The sequence below is a fragment of the Myxocyprinus asiaticus genome, chromosome 5 (assembly GCF_019703515.2).
Source record: "Myxocyprinus asiaticus isolate MX2 ecotype Aquarium Trade chromosome 5, UBuf_Myxa_2, whole genome shotgun sequence".
NCBI classification, from domain to species: domain Eukaryota; kingdom Metazoa; phylum Chordata; class Actinopteri; order Cypriniformes; family Catostomidae; genus Myxocyprinus; species Myxocyprinus asiaticus.
This window is the reverse complement of record NC_059348.1, coordinates 34,245,971-34,266,279: the sequence shown is the minus strand read 5'-3', so window position 1 is coordinate 34,266,279 and position 20,309 is coordinate 34,245,971. Positions and strand designations below refer to the sequence as shown.

The window sequence follows — 20,309 nt, the reverse complement described above, 5'->3', positions numbered from 1 at the left end:
TACATTTACAAATACATAATTCTTTGGAGTTAACTTTTCTATAGTATATAAATCTTAATACTTAACAGACAATGATAGAAATATGCCTTCACACTGTTGCATTCACAAATGGATGTATAATAACAAATTACAGGCTAATTTAAAGGTAGTGTGAATTTTACAGATTTTAAAAGTTAGTTCATCCATAAAATGTAAATGCTGTCATCATAAACACACCCTGATGTTGTTCTGAACCAAACACTTTTATTCTGTGTAACACAAAAGGAGATAAGGCAGAACATTAGGGACTGACATTCTCAGTCACCATTTTCTTTCATTGCATCTTTCTTTTCTATTTCAGTGAGTGGTTGAATGAAATTCAGTATTGCAATATCTTCTTTTGTGTTTCACAAAATAATAACATACAGGTTTGAAACATACGGAGCCCCTTAAGAGGACAGAGAGGTTGGATTAGTACAATAACCATATTTGAACAATGGTATTTGTAGTAAAACCATAACCACAAAAATGACCATTGTTTTAGTAGTAACTATATTTTTACCGTGATACTTGTAGTGAAACCATTTAATAACACAGGACAATGAAAAGCATGGTAATAAAATTCGAATTTTGTGGTTCCTCTGGTTTTACTCACATAATTATGTTGGCTTGAGAAAGCCAACAATTTGATATTCTATTTAAACTTATTATTATTAGGTTGGCTTTCTCAAGCCAACCTACTGAAATCCTAATTAAACTTATTATTATTATTATTATTATTATTATTATTATTATTATTATTATGACACTCAAATTTCTGACTCTAACTCCTCCTAGAGCTTTTAAGCTACATGCACCAAACTCGGCACAGACCTTCAGACTAATCCTGAATAGTGTGCTATATCTTTTCTAACTGATTGGAATTATGGTATTCCAGTATCGGAGTTCCGAATAGGCCTCATGTCTCTTTGACTTCCATTCAAGGTATGAAAAGTTTTTCCTGTAATAAATCCTTTAGAGGATTCAATCTATTTATTATCACTCCACCACTCATACTTTCTATCTATCACTTCATCACTTTCTATTTTATATCTTTACATCACTCTTTTTATTCTTTCTTTCACTCTATCACTTAAACACCCTAGCAACTGCATACAACCTAGCAACCATTTTGTGCACCCTAGCAACCAAAACCCATTGACTGCCATTCAAAATGGCTTAGATGGATATCTCCTGATCAGAATGTCCTACAGACATGAGAGTTGGATTGTTTGAATTGGGTGAGCAATCAGTCTTCAAGTATCATCATGGAAACTACTTAGCCACGCCCTAGCAACCATTTAGAGCACCCTAGCAACCAAACCCTTTTGACTTCCATTCAAAAAGGCTGAGTATGATATCTTCAGATCAGAATGTCCTACAGACATGAGATTTATCATCATGAAAACTACTTAGCCACGCCCTAGCAACCATTTAGAGCACACTAGCAACCAAACACCATTGACTTCCATTCAAAATCACTAAGATGGGTATCTCAGGATCAGAATGTCATAGAGACTTCCGTGTTGACTGATTTCACTCAGGATAGCAAGGAGCCATGTTAAGTATCACTCTGGTAACTGCCTAGCAACCACATGGGCTTACCTTAGCAACCAAGTAACAAAACACATATCTCTGCACCAGAAAACCATAGATACTTCCAAGTTGACTTATTTCACTCAGGATAGCAAGGAGCCTCATTAAGTATCACTCTGGTAACTGCCTAGCAACCACATGGGGTTACCCTAGCAACCAAGTAACAAATCACATATCTCTGCACCAGAACATCGTAGAGACTTCCGGGTTGACTTATTTCACTCAGGATAGCAAGAAGCCTTGTTAAGTATCACCTTGATAACTGCCTAGCAACCAGATGGGGTTACCCTAGCAACCAAGTAACAAATCACATATCTCTGCACCAGAACATCGTAGAGACTTCCGGGTTGACTTATTTCACTCAGGATAGCAAGGAGCCTCATTAAGTATCACTCTGGTAACTGCCTAGCAACCATATGGGGTTACCCTAGCAACAAAGTAACAAATCACATATCTCTTCACCAGAAAATTGTATAGACTTCCGGGTTGCTTTCATTTGAATAAGGGTAGCAAGCTGCCTTTTGAGTATCACCTTGGTAACTGCCTAGCAACCAGATGGGGTTACCCTAGCAACCAAGTAACAAATCACATATTTCTGCACCAGAACATCATAGAGATTTCGGGTTGCTTTCATTTGAATAAGGGTAGCAAGCTGCCTTTTGAGTATCACCTTTGTAACTGCCTAGCAACCAGATGGGGTTACCCTAGCAACCAAGTAACAAATAACATATCTCTGCACCAGAACATCGTAGAGACTTCCGGGTTGACTTTTTTCACTCAGGATGTCAAGGATCCTTGAATAGTATCGCCTTGTTAACTGCCTAGCAACCAGATGGGTTTACCCTAGCAACAAAGTAACAAATCACATATTGCTGCACCAGAACATCATAGATACTTCCAGGTTTGTTCATTGGACTCAGGGTAGCAAGGAGCCTTTTGAGTATCACCTTGGTTACTGCCTAACAACCAGATGGGTTTATCCTAGCAACCAAGTAACAAATCACTTATCTCTGCACCAGAACAACATAAAGACTTCTGGTTTCGTTCATTGGACTCAGGGTAGCAAGGAGCCTATTGAGTTATTCTTGGTAACTGCCTAACTATCTATCTATCTATCTATCTATCTATCTATCTATCTATCTATCTATCTATCTATCTGATAGACTGAATGGTCTTATAATCTTTAAACTTTGAACTTTTAAAACTACTACTTAAACTTGTAACTACTTCAAACTTAAAACCTTCAAACTTCAAGCTTTTACAACTACTTCAAACTTTCAGGCTAGGCTTTCTCAAGCCAACATCAAAGTTTTTCTTGGCAAACATTTTTATCTAGTTAAACTGCTGGAATAAAAGAAAATTAACCGTTATGAAAATTAAACCTTGTTTTACTACAGAAACCATTGTTTAACCATGGTATTTGAAAACCATTACTGCAAGATTTACCATGGTTACTAAAGTCAACAATTTTACTAAAGTAAAACCATGGTTAATTTATTGCAAGGGAGCAATAATAAAGGAATAGTTCACCCAAAAATGAAAATTCTCTCATCATTTACTCACGCTCATGCCATCCCAGATGTGTATGACTTTCTTTCTTCTGCTGAACACATTTGAAGAAAAACAGTAAAATATTTTAGCTCAGTAGGTCCTTATAATGCAAGTGGATGGTGATCAGACTTTTGAAGCTCCAAAAACCACAGACAGTCAGCATCATCCACACGACTGCAGCAGTGAAATTAATGCCTTCAAAAGTGACACGATTTCTTTTGGTGCGAAATCGATCAATATTTAAATACATTTGAACTCTAAATCTTCATTTCTCGTCAGCAGCAGTATGCGCATGTGACGTACAGCGCTGTTTACAGCTGAGTAGGAGGCACATGCGACACACACGGAAGAGCAGCGCTGTTTACAGCAGAGTAGGAGGAATACTGTACAAAAGCTTTGTTGATTTTAGTTTAGATCTGTATTTATTGTTCCCTATCTGTCACTCACTCGGCATTGTGTCAATGTAGTGACACTAGGGAGCCCGAGACACCTTTGGTCTTTGATAAAAGGCCAATGAAAATTGGCGAGTGGTATTTGCATGCCACTTCCCCGGACATACGGGTATAAAAGGAGCTGGTATGCAACCATTCATTCGGATTTTCTCTTCGGAGACAAATGGTCATGCTTACTGAGCTGAATTCCCACGACTGTTCATTCACCTCTGCTGGATCTGATGGCGCATTTCAGCGGCTTCTCCCTCCTCTGCACTGGTGCAGTGCAGAGAATGCCCCTGGGCGCTTCGGCAGAAATAAGAGTATATTTCTCTAAAAGAGTATATTTCTCTAAAAGAGTATGTTTCTCTAAAAGAGCGGCACACACGGAACGTCTTTTTAAAGATGCGTCTTTTTAAAGATGCCTATCCGATTGTGTGTTATTCCTGGTTGCGCTCATTATCTCTCACCTTCTGACGGTCACGATCACTGTTTTTCATGTCTGGGCACTGCTCATGCGGAGACAGCGCTCGTGGATGGTCATGTACTCATTGCAAGGACATGTCCGTGGCAACGATGCGGACGCGGCTCGCCTTTGTAAGAAAGCAAGCCACCCTAGAGGCTCCCTGCCTCGGTCCTTTTACCCACGGATATGAGGCCAGCCCGGCTAACACTGGGGGCGATTTGGGGACCCCAATGGGACCGCCTCCACCGGGTATCCCCCCACGGACCTCCCATTCCCCAGCACGCTCGTCTGCCCTGATCGGGCTTCCGGATGAGTCCGCCGGCTCATCTCACGGCGAGTTCGACCTCTTACTCGGAGCCCGAGAAAGTGATGAGCTCTCGAGCGCAGCATCGGAGAGCAGGCTCGTCCAGTCGGACGCGGAAGCCTCAGCTGGGCTCCTCCCTTCGGGGACGATTGCCCAGTCACAGGCTGACCTGGAGATGACGACATGCTTTCCCGGGCAGCCGGGAGCATCGGCTAGAGTGGAACCCTCGCTATTCCCTGAACCCTCGCGGCTCGATGATTGGTTCCTGGCCTCGCGGTGCCACTCAAAGCCACGCCCCGCCCCCATTCCTTTCTTCCCGGAAGTGCGTGAAGAGATGACAAGTTCTTGGGAGTCACTTTTTTACTGCCCGGTACCAATGTTTTCAGCTTCCCCGCCCTCACTACCCTCGATGGTGGGGCGGCCAAGGGCTATTCGGCCATCCCCCGGTGGATAAAGGCGCTCGCGGTGCACCTATGCCCGCAGAGCCGTCCAAGACCTGTAGGTATACGTCGTCCATGACGGCCAAGGCTTACGGTGCCGCTGGACAAGCCGCCTCCACCCTGCATGCCATGGCTCACCTGCAAGTCTGCCAAGGCGCTAAAGGAACTGCACGAGGGCAGTTCCGCCCGGGGATTGATGCAGGAACTGCGCTCGGCGACCGACCTCGCTCTCCGAGGGATGGAGGTCATGGCGCGGTCTCTCGGGCGGACGATGTCCACATTAGTGGTCCAGGAGTGCCACCTTTGGCTCAACCCGGTCGAGATGGGTGAGGCTGACAGGACACGATTCCTTGCTGCCCCCATCTCCCAGGCTGGCCTATTCGGCGACACCGTCAAGGACTTTGCCCAGCAGTTCTCGATGGTGGAGCAGTAGACGGAGGCTATCCGGCATATCCTGCCCCAGCGCAGCTCAAGATTCCGCACCCTGTCTGAACGTCGCCAAGGACGTCCCCCTGTGGTGACTGCACTGCCTCTGCTGCAGCCCGCCCCTTCGGCCCGGCCCCGGTGTGGAGCCCACCGCAGGAAGTAGACGCCACCCGCCAACCCGTGAAAGGCTTCAAAGCACCCTTGAGACAGGCACCCCAGGGATGACGAAACCTGCTGATCTGGAGCTGTTAAGCAGATCTCTCCATCATTTTGTTACCTTTGCATTTAATTGTGCTGCATGCCCAAGTGGCTGCAGTACTCAAGAGTTCAGCAAGAGCGGTTTCCTTGTTCCCTGGGTCACGTATCCGGTGTGCACGGCCGTCATCACGACCACCGTCCACCACTCTATTTGGCAGGTTTGGCGCTCCAGCGGTGGTCTCCCGCCCCTGAGCGCCCAGCTGTGGCACAAATCCGCCCTGATGTGACAGTCTCCACCGGTCACGAGGACAGGCCTCTTCCTTCCCCATCCCAGGCTGTTCCGGGGGTGGTCACAAGGAGCCAGGTAAGTGCTTTGATGTCCCTAGACTCAGCACAGCCACGATATGGTGTGGCACCTCGAGCTCCGCCCCACCCCAAGGCCCCACCTGCTGGTACATCCGATGACGTTGTCCCTTTGTTCCCCCTTGTGTGGAACTTGGACGCATGGCTTGTGCTTTCCAATCTGTCGTGATGGCTGGTCCAGACCGTCTAACTCAGCTACACGATTCAGTTCACCAGGCATCCGCCCAGGTTCAGCGGTGTCCACTTCACCTTGGTGAAGGACGAAAACGCTGCTATCTTGCGCGGAGATCGCTACCCTCCTACGGAAGGGCGCGATAGAACCTGCCCCTCTGGCCGAGATAAAGAAGGGGTTTTACAGCCCGTACTTCATCGTACCGGAAAAAGGCGGTGGGTTGCGGCCAATCTTGGACCTGCAAGTACTGAACCGGGCTTTACACAGACTCCCGTTCAAGATGCAGACGCAAAAACGCATTCTGGTGAGCGTCCGGCATCAAGATTGGTTCGCGGCAGTAGACCTGAAGGACGCGTACAGCCATGTCTCGATCCTTCCTCGACACAGACCCTTCCTGCGGTTTGCATTCGAGGGTCAGGTATATCAGTACAAGGTCCTCCCTTTCGGCCGGTCCCTGTCTCCTCGCATCTTCACGAAGGTTGCAGAGGCATCCCTTTCCCCGCTAAGGGAGGTGGGCATTCGCATTCTCAACTATCTCGACGACTGTCTAATCTTAGCTCACTCTCGGGACATGTTGTGCGCACACAGGGACTTGATGCTCTCACACCTCAGCCGACTAGGGCTTCGGGTCAACTGGGAAAAGAGCAAGCTCCTCCCGGTTCAGAGCATCTCTTTTCTCGGTTTGGAGTTGGACTCAGTCTCTTTGACAGCGCGCCTCACGAACGAAGTGAGTGTTTGAAGGCATTCAAACAGAAAACAGCAGTTCCACTGAAACTTTTTCAGAGGCTCCTGGGGCATATGGCATCCTCAGCGGTGGCCACCCCGCTCGGGTTGATGCATATGAGACCGCTTCAGCACTGGGTTCAGACTCGAGTCCCGAGATTGGCATGGCGCCGTGGGACACATTGCGTGGTCATCACGCCGGACTGTCACCGTCTTTTCAGCCCTTGGATGACCTCTCGTTTCTACGGGCAGGTGTTCCCCTTGAACTGGTCTCCAGGCGCGTCGTGGTCACGACGGACGCCTCCAAAACGGGCTGGGGCGCTGTTTGCAACGGGCACGTAGCCGCCGGCTTGTGGACGGGCCCGTGACTGCATTGGCACATCAACTGCCTCGAGTTGTTGCCAATTCTGCTCGCCCTGTGGAGGTTTCGGCCATTGATCCAGGGCAAGCACGTGTTAGTTCAGACAGACAACACGGCAACGGTAGCATATGTCAACCGCCAACGCGGTCTGCGCTCTCGTTGTATGTCACAACTCGCCTGCCATCTCCTCCTCTGGAGTCAGCAGCACTTCAAGTCGCTGCGAGCCACTCACATCCCGGGCAACCTCAACACTACAGCAGACGAGCTGTCACAAGAGGTTACACTCAGGGGAGAGTGGAGACTCCACCCTCAGGTGGTCCAGCTGATTTGGAGTCGATTCGGACAGGCACAGGTGCACCTGTTTGCCTCCCAAGAATCCTCCCCACTGCCCGCTCTGGTATGCCCTGACCGAGGCCCCCCTCGGCATAAACGCGCTGGCACACTTCTGGCCCCCTGGCATGCGCAAATATGCGTTTCCCCTAGTGAGCCTACTTGCACAGACCCTGTGCAAGGTCAGGGAGGACGAGGAGCAGGTCATCCTGGTAGCACCCTACTGGCCCACCCAGATGTGGTTCTCAGACCTCACGCTCCTCGCGACAGCCCCCCCTGACGAATTCCCCTGAGGAAGGACCTTCTTTCTCAGAGACGGGGCACCATCTGGCACCCGCGACCAGACCTCTGGAATCTCCATGTCTGGCCCCTGGACGGGACACGGAAGACCTAAGTGGTGGTAGACATGATCACTCAGGCTAGGGCCCCCTCTATGAGGTGCCTGTATGCCTTTAAGTGGCGTCTGTTCGCTAAGTGGTGTTCTTCCTGACAGGAAGACCCCCAGAGATGCAGTCGGATCAGTGCTTTCCTTCCTGCAGGAGAGGTTGGAAGGGCGGCTGTCCCCTTCCACCTTGAAGGTGTACGTTGCCGCCATAGCAGCACACCACGATGCAGTCGACGGTAAGTCCTTAGGGAAGCACGACCTGATTATCAGGTTCCTAAGAGGCACCAGGAGGCTGAATCCCCCAGACCGTGCCTCGTTCCCTCATCGGACCTCTCTGTAGTTCTTCAGGGTCTACAGAGAGCCCCCTTTGAGCCTTTGCAGTCAGCCGAGCTTAAGGCATTCTCCTTGAAGACTGCCCTCCTGAATGCGCTCACTTCCATCAAGAGGGTAGGAGACCTGCAAGCATTCTCTGTCAGCAAAACATGCCTGGAGTTCGGTCCGGGCTACTCTCACGTGATCCTGAGACCCCGACCGGGCTATGTGCCCAAGGTTCCCACAACCCCTTTTAGGGACCAGGTGGTGAACCTGCAAGTGCTGCCCCAGGAGGAGGCAGACCCAGCCCTGTTGTTGCTGTGTCCGGTGTGTGCTTTACGCATCTATTTGGATCGCATGCAGAGCTTTAGGATCTCTGAGCTGCTCTTTGTCTGCTTTGGTGCACAGCGGAAAGGAAGCACTGTCTCCAAGCAGAGGATCGCCCACTGGCTCATTGACACCATAACTATGGCATATCACGCCCAGGACATGCCGCCCCCGGTAGGGCTACGAGCCCAGTCTACCAGTGGTGTAGCGGCCTCCTGGGCCCTGGCCAGGGGTGCCTCTCTAACAGACATTTGCAGAGCAGCAGGCTGGGCAACACCCAACACCTTTGCAAGGTTCTACAACCTCCGGATGGAACCGGTTTCGTCCCAGGTAGTGGCTCGCAATACAAGCGGAGAAGCCCGGGATAGCCAGCCAGGTGTATCGCTTGCACATAGCGCCTTCCACCTCCTTTTGAGCTGAAGACGTGCGCCATTAATTCCCAGAAGTGTTCACAAGTTTTGTTCCTTGGTTGACTTCCCCCGAGCCCTGTGGTAGTCGAGTGTTTGGAGAGACTCGCTGCCGGCCCAGTACATGTGCTAAGAGCCCTGTTCTGGGGTAGGTGCTCCGCATGTGGCGGTTCCCTATAAGGCTAACCCCATGCGATATATATCTTCCGCTAATGCATTTCCCTGTTGGCAAACTGCGTCTTCCTTGGGCAGAGCCCTCTGCCCCAGTCTCCATGTTCATAGTAACTCCTCCCCCATTGGGTAGGATCTACCTTGAAGACTCTCCACATGGTCGGAAAGACCATGTGACGTATTATTCCACTAAAATATCCCCCCCTCTCTTTGGGCGAGGTGTGGTCTCCGCGGTGTCTTCCCCTTGGGAGGGACACCCCCCGACTAGATCTGGCGGCCCAGTCAGATAATCCCCCTTATTTTTTAGGGAGTGGAAAAAGAGAAGGAGAAAAGAGGCCATGACTGGGTTAAGCCTGTCTCTATCTCTTTGAGTAGTCGACTTGTCCCCAAAGGGCCGTTTGACACTCATAACTATGTTGGGGGAGGTTACGTGTCGACCTGGTGTGCTGGCTATGAGGCACACAGTAGTTTGCCCGCCACACACTGCCAGTTCACGTAACACAGTTCAGCCAATTGTGGCGTTTCGTATAGGGACCCCTAGTGTCACTGCATCGACACAACGTTGAGTGAGTGACAGATAGGGAACGTCATGGTTACTTGTGTAACCTCCATTCCCTGATGGAGGGAACGAGATGTTGTGTCCCTCCTGCCACAACACTGAACTACCCGCTGAAATGGCCGGACCTTATATCGGCTCCTCAGCATAAAACCTGAATGAGTGGTTGCATACCAGCTCCTTTTATATCCGTATGTCCAGGGGAGTGGCATGCAAATTCCACTCGTCAATTTTCATTGGCCTTTTATCAAAGACCAGAGGTGTCTCGGGCTCCCAAGAGTGACCCCTAGTGTCACTACATTGACATAACATCTCATTCCCTCCATCAGGGAACGGAGGTTACACAAGTAACCATGACGGTTTGTTTACTCACAATGGTGCATTTGTGTGTTTATCCTGGATGTCTCTACCGAGAGAAAAATGTGAGATTACGCCTGTAACATGCCAACACGAATTCGTCACACGAAAGAGGTGTACGCAGCGCTCTTGTGAATGCGTATAAGGCTGCTGACCGAAAGCGATGGTTTAGAGTTAAAAAGTACTTAAATATTGTTATTTTTCACAACATTAATTTAACTGCTGGAGTCGTATGGATGAAGTTTATGCAGACTGTGATTTTTGGAGCCTCAAAAGTCTGATCACCATCCACTTGCATTTTAAGGACCTACTGAGCTGAGATATCTTTTTATTTTTCTTCAAATGTATTCTGCTGAAGAAAGAAAGTCATACACACCTGGGATATTTTGAGGGTAAATATTGAGAGAATTTACATTTTTAGGAGAACTTTCCCTTTAAGTTAAGCAAACCCTTAGTGACAATATGCTTACGATTGTATCTAAAGGTTTTCTTGAAGGTTTAGTTCACGCAAAACATTTAAATTCCCTTATCATTTACTCATCCTCATGTCATGCCAGATGTGTATTACTTTCTTTCATTTGCAGAACACAAATGGAGATTTTTAGAAGAATATTTCAGCTCTGTAGGTCCATAGAAAAAGCAATCCAGTCCATTTTGGGTGAGAACAGGCAAAAATGTAACTCCTTTTTCATTATAAATCTTGACAGCAGTCTCCTTGGCGATCATGATTTCATGCTCGATTACATCAAGATGGGGGGGTCTCCCCCTATCTTGTCATATAAGATGTTCATAAGATAAGGACCATTTGAACAATGGAACTATATTTAATACAATTGCTTTAGGGAATACAGAGATCAATAGAGGTTCTATGCAACTGCCGATGTCGCCCATGCCTAAATCCACCACTGACAGAGATACAACTGACATTATCAATTGGGATTCTCCATTGTTTAGACTTAAGTATGACCTTACATTTGTCTGTTTTCCCTGCAGTAATAAATCATACAATTCAGGCCCCACCTAAAGGTGATGTGACTTAATTCCTAATGCCTTTCCGAATCTCATGAAGTTTTCAAGAAATATTGCTTTAAAAATGCTTAGAGTAACTTTTATACCTGAAAATAATGCAGACTTATTTTCAAACTTGCAGATAAAATAATAATTTTGACCATTTTTAATATTAAAAATATAGTGTGGTTGATGTATGAAAGGTCCTGAACCTTATTAAGCAAATACTGGTTTGGCTGTGTTCTTGGGCATTTCAGTGTTCAGCGTATTGGGAGTTCTTGCTTATATTTACCTCAAATGTTCAAAAAGACTATCTTGGCCTATTTGAAAATCCAATTTATAGTAATACAGAGGCTACTTATTCTGGAAGTAAAGATAACAAAACATTGATTGACCTTGATATATCTGAATAGACTTGTTTCATGGTGCCCCAATACCAGTGTACATGTAAGGGATAATGTACTATACAGTCAGTCATTATTGTTGTGCCCACTTTTAATTTAATGGCAATCCAAGCCATAAGGCAAATAAATATTTTGCCCAAAACATCAATTAAAGTACAATTGTATTAAATACATTTTTCAAAACTGTCTATTTATACTGCTTTTATACTTGTACTGCTTGTGCATTCGTAAAGAAAAATACCTTTTTTGTTAACGCTTCATAGTATAGTTCCTTTTTCCCCTAATTAATCCAAGGTGAATACACAATGAGAGCTATTTTTGGAAAAACAAAACAATGCACAACAAAAAGGAGAAAACATAATAAATTTGAAGTGTGTGGTATTTGGTAGAGGAGGACATAAAAATGATTTACAGTCAGACCAATTAAAAATAGAAATACATCTATATTACATTGCAGCAGGAACTATCCACAGTTTTATCAGTACATATTTACAAAGGCATTTATGAGGTATGTACAAATGCATAGAAATCATTTTCAAGCTATAGTGTTAAACATTAATGCATAGTGTACTCAGGTTATGTAACAGGAAATTCAAATAAAACTCATGGAACCAGATGTATCAACAATATCAACAGTTGTTTTGTTTTGTTTTTTTTTTTTTGTTTTTTTTTAACAAAACTGGAAACAAAACTTTGTCTATGCTTTTGATTAAATAGCTACTTTTTTAAATAATTGTACCTATTTCTCTCAGGACATTAGAGTGTGCCTTTATCCATTCCATATGTATACTGTATGTATTTAAAAAATAAAATAAAATAAGAACATCTGAATAGGTTGGTCCAGGGTCACAGAAAGCATTGTTATGTGTAGGGCTCCATGCAGAAACCAGAAATACATGTAGTTGGTTGGTTAAAAATATTTACATTTTATATATTATAAATCAAATTTGGAACAGAACGAATCAGTGTTCATCTGCATTAATTCTTCTTGAGCAACAGACACCACTTTAGTATGGCTTGGGATTTGATTTTCACATAACTACAGTTGAAGTCAGAAGTTTACATACACTTAGGTTGAAGTCATTAAAACTAATTTTTTAACTACTCCATAGATTTAATATTAGCAAACTATAGTTTTGGCAAGTCGTTTAGGACATCTACTTTGTGCATGACACAAGTAATTTTTCCAACAATTGTTTACAGACAGATTGTTGCACTTTTAATTGACTATATCACAATTCCAGTGGGTCAGAAGTTTACAAACACTAAGTTAACTGTGCCTTTAAACAGCTTAGAAAATTCCAGAAAATGATGTCAAGCCTTTAAACAATTAGCCAATTAGCTTCTGATAGAAGATGTACTGAATTGGAGGCATACCTGTGGATGTATTTTAAGGCCTACCTTCAAACTCCGTGCCTCTTTGCTTGACATCATGGGAAAATCAAAAGATATTTGCCAAGACCTCAGAAAAAAAATTGTGGACCTCCACAAGTCAGGTTCATCCTTGGGTGCAATTTCCAAATGCCTGAAGGTACTACGTTCATCTGTACAAACAATAGTACACAAGTATAAACACCATGGGACCACACAGCCATCATATCGCTCAGGAAGGAGACGCATTCTGTCACTTAGAGATGAACGTAGTTTGGTGCGAAAAGTGCAAATCAATCCCACAAATCAGAACAACAGCAAAGGACCTTGTGAAGATGCTGGAGGAACAGGTAGACAAGTATCTATATCCACAGTAAAACGAGTCCTATGTCGACATAACCTGAAAGGCTGCTCAGCAAGGAAGAAACCAATGCTCCAAAACCACCATAAAAATGCCAGACTACAGTTTGCAAGTGCGCATGGGGACAAAGATCTTACATTTTGGAGAAATTTCCTCTGGTCTGATGAAACAAAAATAGAACTTTTTGGCCATAATGACAATTGTTATGTTTGGAGGAAAAAGGGTGAGGCTTGCAAGCCGAAGAACACCATCGCAACCGTGAAGCAATTGGGGGGGGTAGCATCATGTTGTGGGGGGTGCTTTGCTGCAGGAAGGACTGGTGCACTTCACAAAATAGATGACATCATGAGGAAGGAAAATTATGTGGATATATTGAAGCAGCTTCTCAAGACATCAGCCATGAAGTTAAAGCTCGGTCACAAATAAGTCTTCCAAATGGACAATGACCCCAAGCATACCTCCAAAGCTGTGCCAAAATGGCTCGAGGACAACAAATTCAAGGTATTGGAGTGGCCATCACAAAGCACTGACCTCAATCTGATAGAAAATTTAAGGGCAGAACTGAAAAAGCATGTGCGAGCAAGGAGGCCTACAAACCTGACTCATGACCCAAAATTCCAGCAACTTATTGTGAGAAGCTTGTGGAAGGCTACCCAAAAAGTTTGACCCAAGTTAAACAATTTAAAGGCAATGCTACCAAATGCTAACAAATTGTATGTAAACTTCTGATCCACTGAGAATGTGATGAAAGAAATAAAAGCTGAAATAAATAATTCTCTCTATACTATTATTCTGACATTTCACATTCTTAAAATAAAGTGGTGATCCTAACTGACCTAAAACAGGGAATGTTTTCTATGATTAAATGTCAGGAATTGTGGAAAAACTGAGTTTAAATGTATTTGGCTAAGTTGTATGTTATGTACGTGCATAACTATCTATCTCTGAGCTTATCAAAAGATGTCTTTGGAACAAACAATCCTTTAAAATGTATAGAATGTATTTATTAAAATCTATTGGTTTCAGGTCAGGTCACACTAAACACTAAACAGTGTGTCTTTTTAATGCTCTTCAAACTGTAATAACTAAATACAATTTTAAGAAATTAAACCAGGCTGCCTATGGGCCCCATTCATGAAAATTTCGTAAATATATGAAAGAACTGGGAGTAATTTCCGCTGGATTCACCAATGCTTCGTATTCCCCAGATTTGTTAGAACAATTTGTGTATGTTACTGAATTCCAAACGTTCATAAATAGAGTGCGTGAGCAGGTTCATTCACAATTATCATAATCCACGCCCATGAAAACGCCATATAAGGAAAGCTCAAACTCGCTAGTAAATGAGAATAGGGAGCTTTTAACATATATGCGAACAGTAATAAAAGGTTGTTTTTTTATGCCGTTCACATAGTAATATATTGATTTGGCAAACACACGCATCTAAAAAGAAAGTGAGGAACTTACAGTAATCTTTGCTGTCATCAGAGGTTCTTTTTTTTAATTAAACAGTCCAAGAGGTCAATAAAAAATTTGACATGAAGCTTTTTAGAGAAAAACATTTTAAGTTCATGCCAAAAGGAGGATGTCCCTCACCTTCTCTGGTTCGGTTGAGCCCATCGCCAGCATCATAAGAGAAACTTCTCAAGTAAATCCAGCTGTAAAGTGATATACTTCCCTTGCAACAGGAACAATCTTCAAAGAAATTGATAGAATTCCTGAAGAAGGTCTTTGAACGATACTGTGTTAATGTGTTAATTTAAGGTTTTACCACTGACAATACGTCAACTGAACGCGATTTACCGATGCCTATGAAATCTAAATAATAGAGCTTATTTCAAATATTTCTTTTTCCAGCCAGTCACTTTAGAGGGCATTATTATTATATATTTTTTTTTTTGTTGAGAAAATCAAATGCAAATCCAAATGCAAGCAGCAGAGAAACGTTTCTAAATAAAAGCTTTTTTAATTATTATTATTTGTTATTTTCTTAAGGTTCATTTCACTTATTGAATTTTACTTCTATCAAAATGTAGTCATGGCAGTGTGTCATAATAAAATGTTCAGATGTCTTACGCATGATTTACACATGGTCGGGAGCAGGTGTAAATTTTGTTTGTACCGACTAACGTTCTGAAAATACGAAAACTTTTATGAATCCGAAAATGTATGTCAGACTGACTTTACGAACGATTTACAAAAACATTTGTTCTGCTTGTGTTTCATGAATGAGGCACTTATTCAGTTGTTATTCACTGATCATCCTTCACTCTGCCGCTGCTTTTAAAAAGATTATCAGTGTTAGTTAGCTAAACAACAGAAGAATATTATCAGTGAATAACAACTTGGCTTCAGAAGACTATAGTGTACCAATCACATGTATTATATTTTTTATGCTTTTTTGGACATTTACAGTTGCTATCCACTTTCATAACATGGAAAAGACCTGCTCAGATATACAGCTTAAGATATCTTGTTGTGTTTCACATTCAAAAGAAAAGAAAAAGAACGGAAAAGAGAAAATAAAGAAAAGAATGCTGGACTGGAATGACATAGGGTGAGTAAATTTTCATTTTTGGGTGAACAATTCTTTTAACAACAATGGTAATAGCAAGTAAGGTAAAAAGCATAAGGAACACAAATTTATATGAATGAAAAGCATCAAGAGAGAGATAAAGGAAAGTTAGACGTCGACCAGAGGAGGCAATCATGCAGCAGTATGATCAACAGACAGGGCACAACAGATCAAGAAAGAGAAACCGTGTTGCCCTGAGTACACAGTAGACAGCATTTCATATAGCAGCATTCAAAACAATGCAAATCCAGACCATCTCAGCGATGAATGTACATATCTTCAGTCCATTCCTCTGTCTCCACACACCTGTCCCTCTCTCTGTCTCTGTCCCGCTCCCGTCCCTGATAGTGGTAGTGATTGTGATGTGGGTAATTGTAGTGATGTTCTTGGTGCGAGCACAGCTGGCTCTGGTGTCTCTGTTGCCTTTTACTCTTATTGTGGTCTAGCTCGTAATCCTGCTGGCCGTGGTGGGAATAATCCGCCGGAACATCTGTGGTCCCACGGCGGTGATGATGATGATGGTGATGGTTGTGATGGTGGTGGTTATGGTCCCTGTGAATTGTAGTCCTGTTTTGGTAGACCTCGGTTTGGTCCAGATCATCCTTGTCCAGGAGCACACGCCTGCTCCGGGGCTCCGTATACAAAGAGTCTTTAGTGGGCAGCAGCTCCGTGTCAGTGGGCTGCTGGTGGCGCACTTGGTGGTGCTGGTGTTTGTTTTGGTGCTCAGTTCGGTTGGTGCTGGAGCGATGGTGATGATGGTGATGATGGTGATGGGTCTGTCTCTTTGGCTCACTACGAAGGAGTCTCTCCTCCTCCTCTGCCTCCTCCTGCACTTCCTCCTCTTCCTCTTCCTCCTCCTCTCTCGTCTCCTGGGCCTGGGGCAGATGCTCCTGCTGGTACTCCTGAGATCCTTTCCTCTTAGTGGCAGCCATCTTCTTGCTTTTCTCCTCATCCTGTATAGAGGAAGAATAATGTTTTGAGATTAAACACTCTGGAATGTTCATGTTTTTTCCCATTTTTTCTTTGTTTAGCTTATGCTGTCTCCCTCTATGGACTTTCCTTAAAAAAAAAAAAAAAAAAATACCCGTACAGTGAGAAGGTTATCTGAAATAATGCACAAATAAAGGAAGCTGTTGATTATTATTTATTTATTTAAAAAAGAAAGAAAAAAAAAACAGTTCACACATTTTCATGTGTGCAAAATAGTTTAAAAAAGCTATTTGCTCTTAGCCTACACACCTGCCATTCGCCTCCTAACCTCATTCTCATATACAGGTGACATAATTCATAATCAATAAACCAAAAAAAAAAGCTTATACTTGAAATGGCTCCAACACTCTTTTTTTATTATTTAGAGTTGCTTCTCTAAATAGCTGCAGTGAAAAAAGTAGTTGCTTAAAAAAAAGTGTTAAGAAAATACACTGAACTACAAAAGTAGCACTACCACCCTATTATAATGTTTACTTGCAACACCTAATATTCATAAAACTATGGATTACAAAGCACTAGTGTCTACTAACACTACAGGCATTGTACCCTTAGAGTCCATCCTACCATCTCACTCACCAAAAGTTTTACCTCAAGTCTTCTTTAAACATCCAAGAGAGTTTAGTAAGAGGTGGGGAGGAAATTAAAAATGTTACAGAATGACACACCACAAAAGTAAGTTTTTGGAGCATTTTTGAGCTTGCAGATGTTCCAAACTTAAAGGCAGTAGATTTTTAAAATATATGAGCTCAGGTTGACGGTTGCATTTTAAAGAATGATCATGTTAAACCTGTGTATGATAATCACACTGCAAAAAATAAATAAATAAAAAATAATTACATTTTCTTAATCAATATTTTTGTAAATTGTGTTATATTTTCCAGTAAAATACTTAGTGTAAGAAACACAAAATATATATATATATATATATATATATATATATATATATATATATATATATATATATATATATATATATATATATATTAGCCTATTTTTAAGAGTTACACATTTCAATTTCATAACAAAATTCCATCAAATTGAATTGTATAATTTTTAACAAAAATAATATACCTTAAAATATATACAGTATATATATATATATATATATATATATATATATATATATATATATATATATTAGATATTTTGTTAACGATTACTCAATTCAATATGATGGATTTCTTTTTTTAAGACTTGTTTTCAGACAATAGGCTATATCTTGCATTAAGTTGTTACCAGCGGTGTAGTAGTGTCTGAAGAGGTGGGCTTTGTGGGATACTGTGAATTTATGAAGTCGTTTTGGATAGCTTTTTAATAGCTTTCTCGCAGTACTTTTGCTCCAGCTAAAATACATTTGCTTCTGTCAGTGTGTGTACCTTAGCAGGTGTGGGGCTGGTGGGAAGTGTGTTTTCTGCCAGTTTCTCCAGCATGGGATTGGGAGGCTCCATTTCAGGAGGGTGGGTGGCTCTCCAATAGGCCTCCAGGTAATCAGCGATGTGCTCACAGGCATCTGTGAGCTGGTTCTCATCCAAGATGACATCAAAAAGCTCCTGTGAGACAGAGAGATGATGATGTCATAACAAGGGTAAGAATAAGTGACTGTGAAACAAAGCCACAGAGTAATGCTGGGAGGCAAATTTATGTAAATGACTGCACGGGGTGTCCCTTAGGTGCCTTGCAACATGGTGCAGTTTAAAAATAACAGTCTTTTTTGATAATCAGATCAAGAATGTTTCTGATTAGGCCCTACAGTTAAATTTGGATTAGAAATATGGGCAGTTTAAAAAGGAGGACTTCAAAGAGATACAGTATATCAGCATGAAAACGTGGGTGATCATATTGGTTTTCTAGTAAATATACAGACTGTTAAGTAAAGATTATGAGAGGTTATGTACCGAAGACAAACAGTAACATGGTTAAAGTTTGTGTCAAAAATCCAGACTAACTGACTAATTTAAAATAAATAGTTCACCAAAAAATGAAAATTGTGTCATCATTTAATCACCCAACTATGTATTATTTTCTTTGTAATGTGAAACTTAAAAGGAGATTTTAGATTTCAGTCTGTTCCTCACAAAGCTATTGTATGGCTTCAGCTGGCAAGGAATATAGTGCAAAAGACTTATGTGGATGACTTTTGTGATACTTTTCTGTTGCTTTTTTGTCCTTTTTTGAGCTTGGCAGTATACTGTACTTGTACTTGGATATTCTACTTTTCATGATCTCCTTTGTGTTTCATGTCAGAAAGAAAACAATATGGGCCTGTATCATCATGAGGAAGAGTACATGATGACAAAATATTAATTTTCTTTTTAAGCATGTTTCAATGGAAGACACACTTACATTAGGACACTGGGCCAATTTGTCTGCAGCCACCATCTGAACATTCAGGTGTTTAGTCTGAGACTTTCCTCTGGTCTTAATCAATCTTGTGAGGACCTGAACAGCAGATGAAAAGAGCAAGGCAAATGGACAGGGAAGATGAGTGGGAGGAATAGGGAGTGAAAGAACACTGGGCTTTAGGTCATGTTGGGTCACTAGATAAAGGTTCATGTTTTTTGCGCAACCAACTTTCTCTGTGAAATAAGCATTTTTAAAAAAAAATTTTCATTTGAATGCAATGGCTGTGCATTAAATTGTTTTGGGCAATGAATTAAACCGTTTTTCATGCAATCTAGCACTGACAGATATTTATAATTTTGAATGAGAACACAACTGAGAGCATGCAGACTTTAAAAGGAATTGAATAAACATACTGTATATTTTCAGAAAAGAGACAAGTTTATCAAACAAGCTGATATGGTACCTTCCTAGTGATAACTCTGTTATTCCTATTCATGACCTTATTTTATGAATTTTTTTTGTACTGAAAAACTCTTTGATAGAATACTTGAGCAACTTTCCAAGCTCTGTGAAAAGGGATTCCAACCTTAGGTGATGAAATCTTGACATAGACCAGGATTGGGGCCAATGAGGTCTTGCTAAGCTGGAGAGGGTGGTTAATGGTGTCTGCATCCAGAACCACAAGCTGTAGACTGCGAGCTAACTCAAAAATCCTCTCTACTTCTCCTTGGATTTGGGCTGTAGGGACAGAGAGAGTACATGAGACAAACACTAAAATTCTTTCATATGACATCTTCCAAATATTATTCTATCAAATCTACTGAAATGCAGCTCAAAGTACATAAATGTAATGTGAAGCTTTTAATGTCCAATTTTGCTCATACCAAAAGTAAGAAGAATGTCAAAAAACGATTAAAAGAACAGAAAAGATTCTCCTTAATTTAATTTAGCTTCAGAAGTGAAGCTAAACTTCAGCAAATGCCCCAAATTCAAAACGAAACACATTCCGTTCCATTCAAAAAATTCCATTCAAAGGACATGCATTATGTCATTGAAAATAGAGATGGGAAAAAATGCTGATGGCACAGTTGCTCATCCACAGGAAATAAAAGAACAATGACAGTTTAAAGCTTGCTCTTTTCTCTGAAGTGAGCGAACTTTAATGATAAAAAAACAGGAGAACTGAGTTAAAAAATCAACGTACGCTGTATTGCATCAAACTGGTCTTTCACAACTAACTTGTACACAAACATTAAATACTTTGGCTTGTATTTGTTTCACCAAAAGAATTATACATGAATTACAGAGGATTTAGAGGTTATGGTGTCTAGTAGTAAACTTCACTAAAAGTATCAGGGTTTTT

The 20,309-nt window shown here is 42.3% G+C and overlaps 1 protein-coding gene across 2 annotated transcripts in view; it reads right to left on the bottom strand.

Moving 5' to 3' along the window:
- Positions 1-11,654: 11,654 nt before the first annotated feature.
- Positions 11,655-20,309, bottom strand: part of LOC127440399 (voltage-dependent L-type calcium channel subunit beta-3-like) — a 46,038-nt gene continuing 37,383 nt past the window's right edge. For both annotated transcript variants that reach the window (XM_051696936.1, XM_051696938.1), the window contains exons 10-13: positions 19,533-19,684; positions 18,947-19,042; positions 17,980-18,153; positions 11,655-16,566 (exon numbers count right to left, since the gene is read on the bottom strand). In XM_051696936.1, the coding sequence (XP_051552896.1) occupies positions 15,871-16,566; positions 17,980-18,153; positions 18,947-19,042; positions 19,533-19,684 (1,118 nt within the window). In that variant the 3' untranslated portion in view covers positions 11,655-15,870. The remainder of the gene's footprint in view (positions 16,567-17,979; positions 18,154-18,946; positions 19,043-19,532; positions 19,685-20,309) is intronic.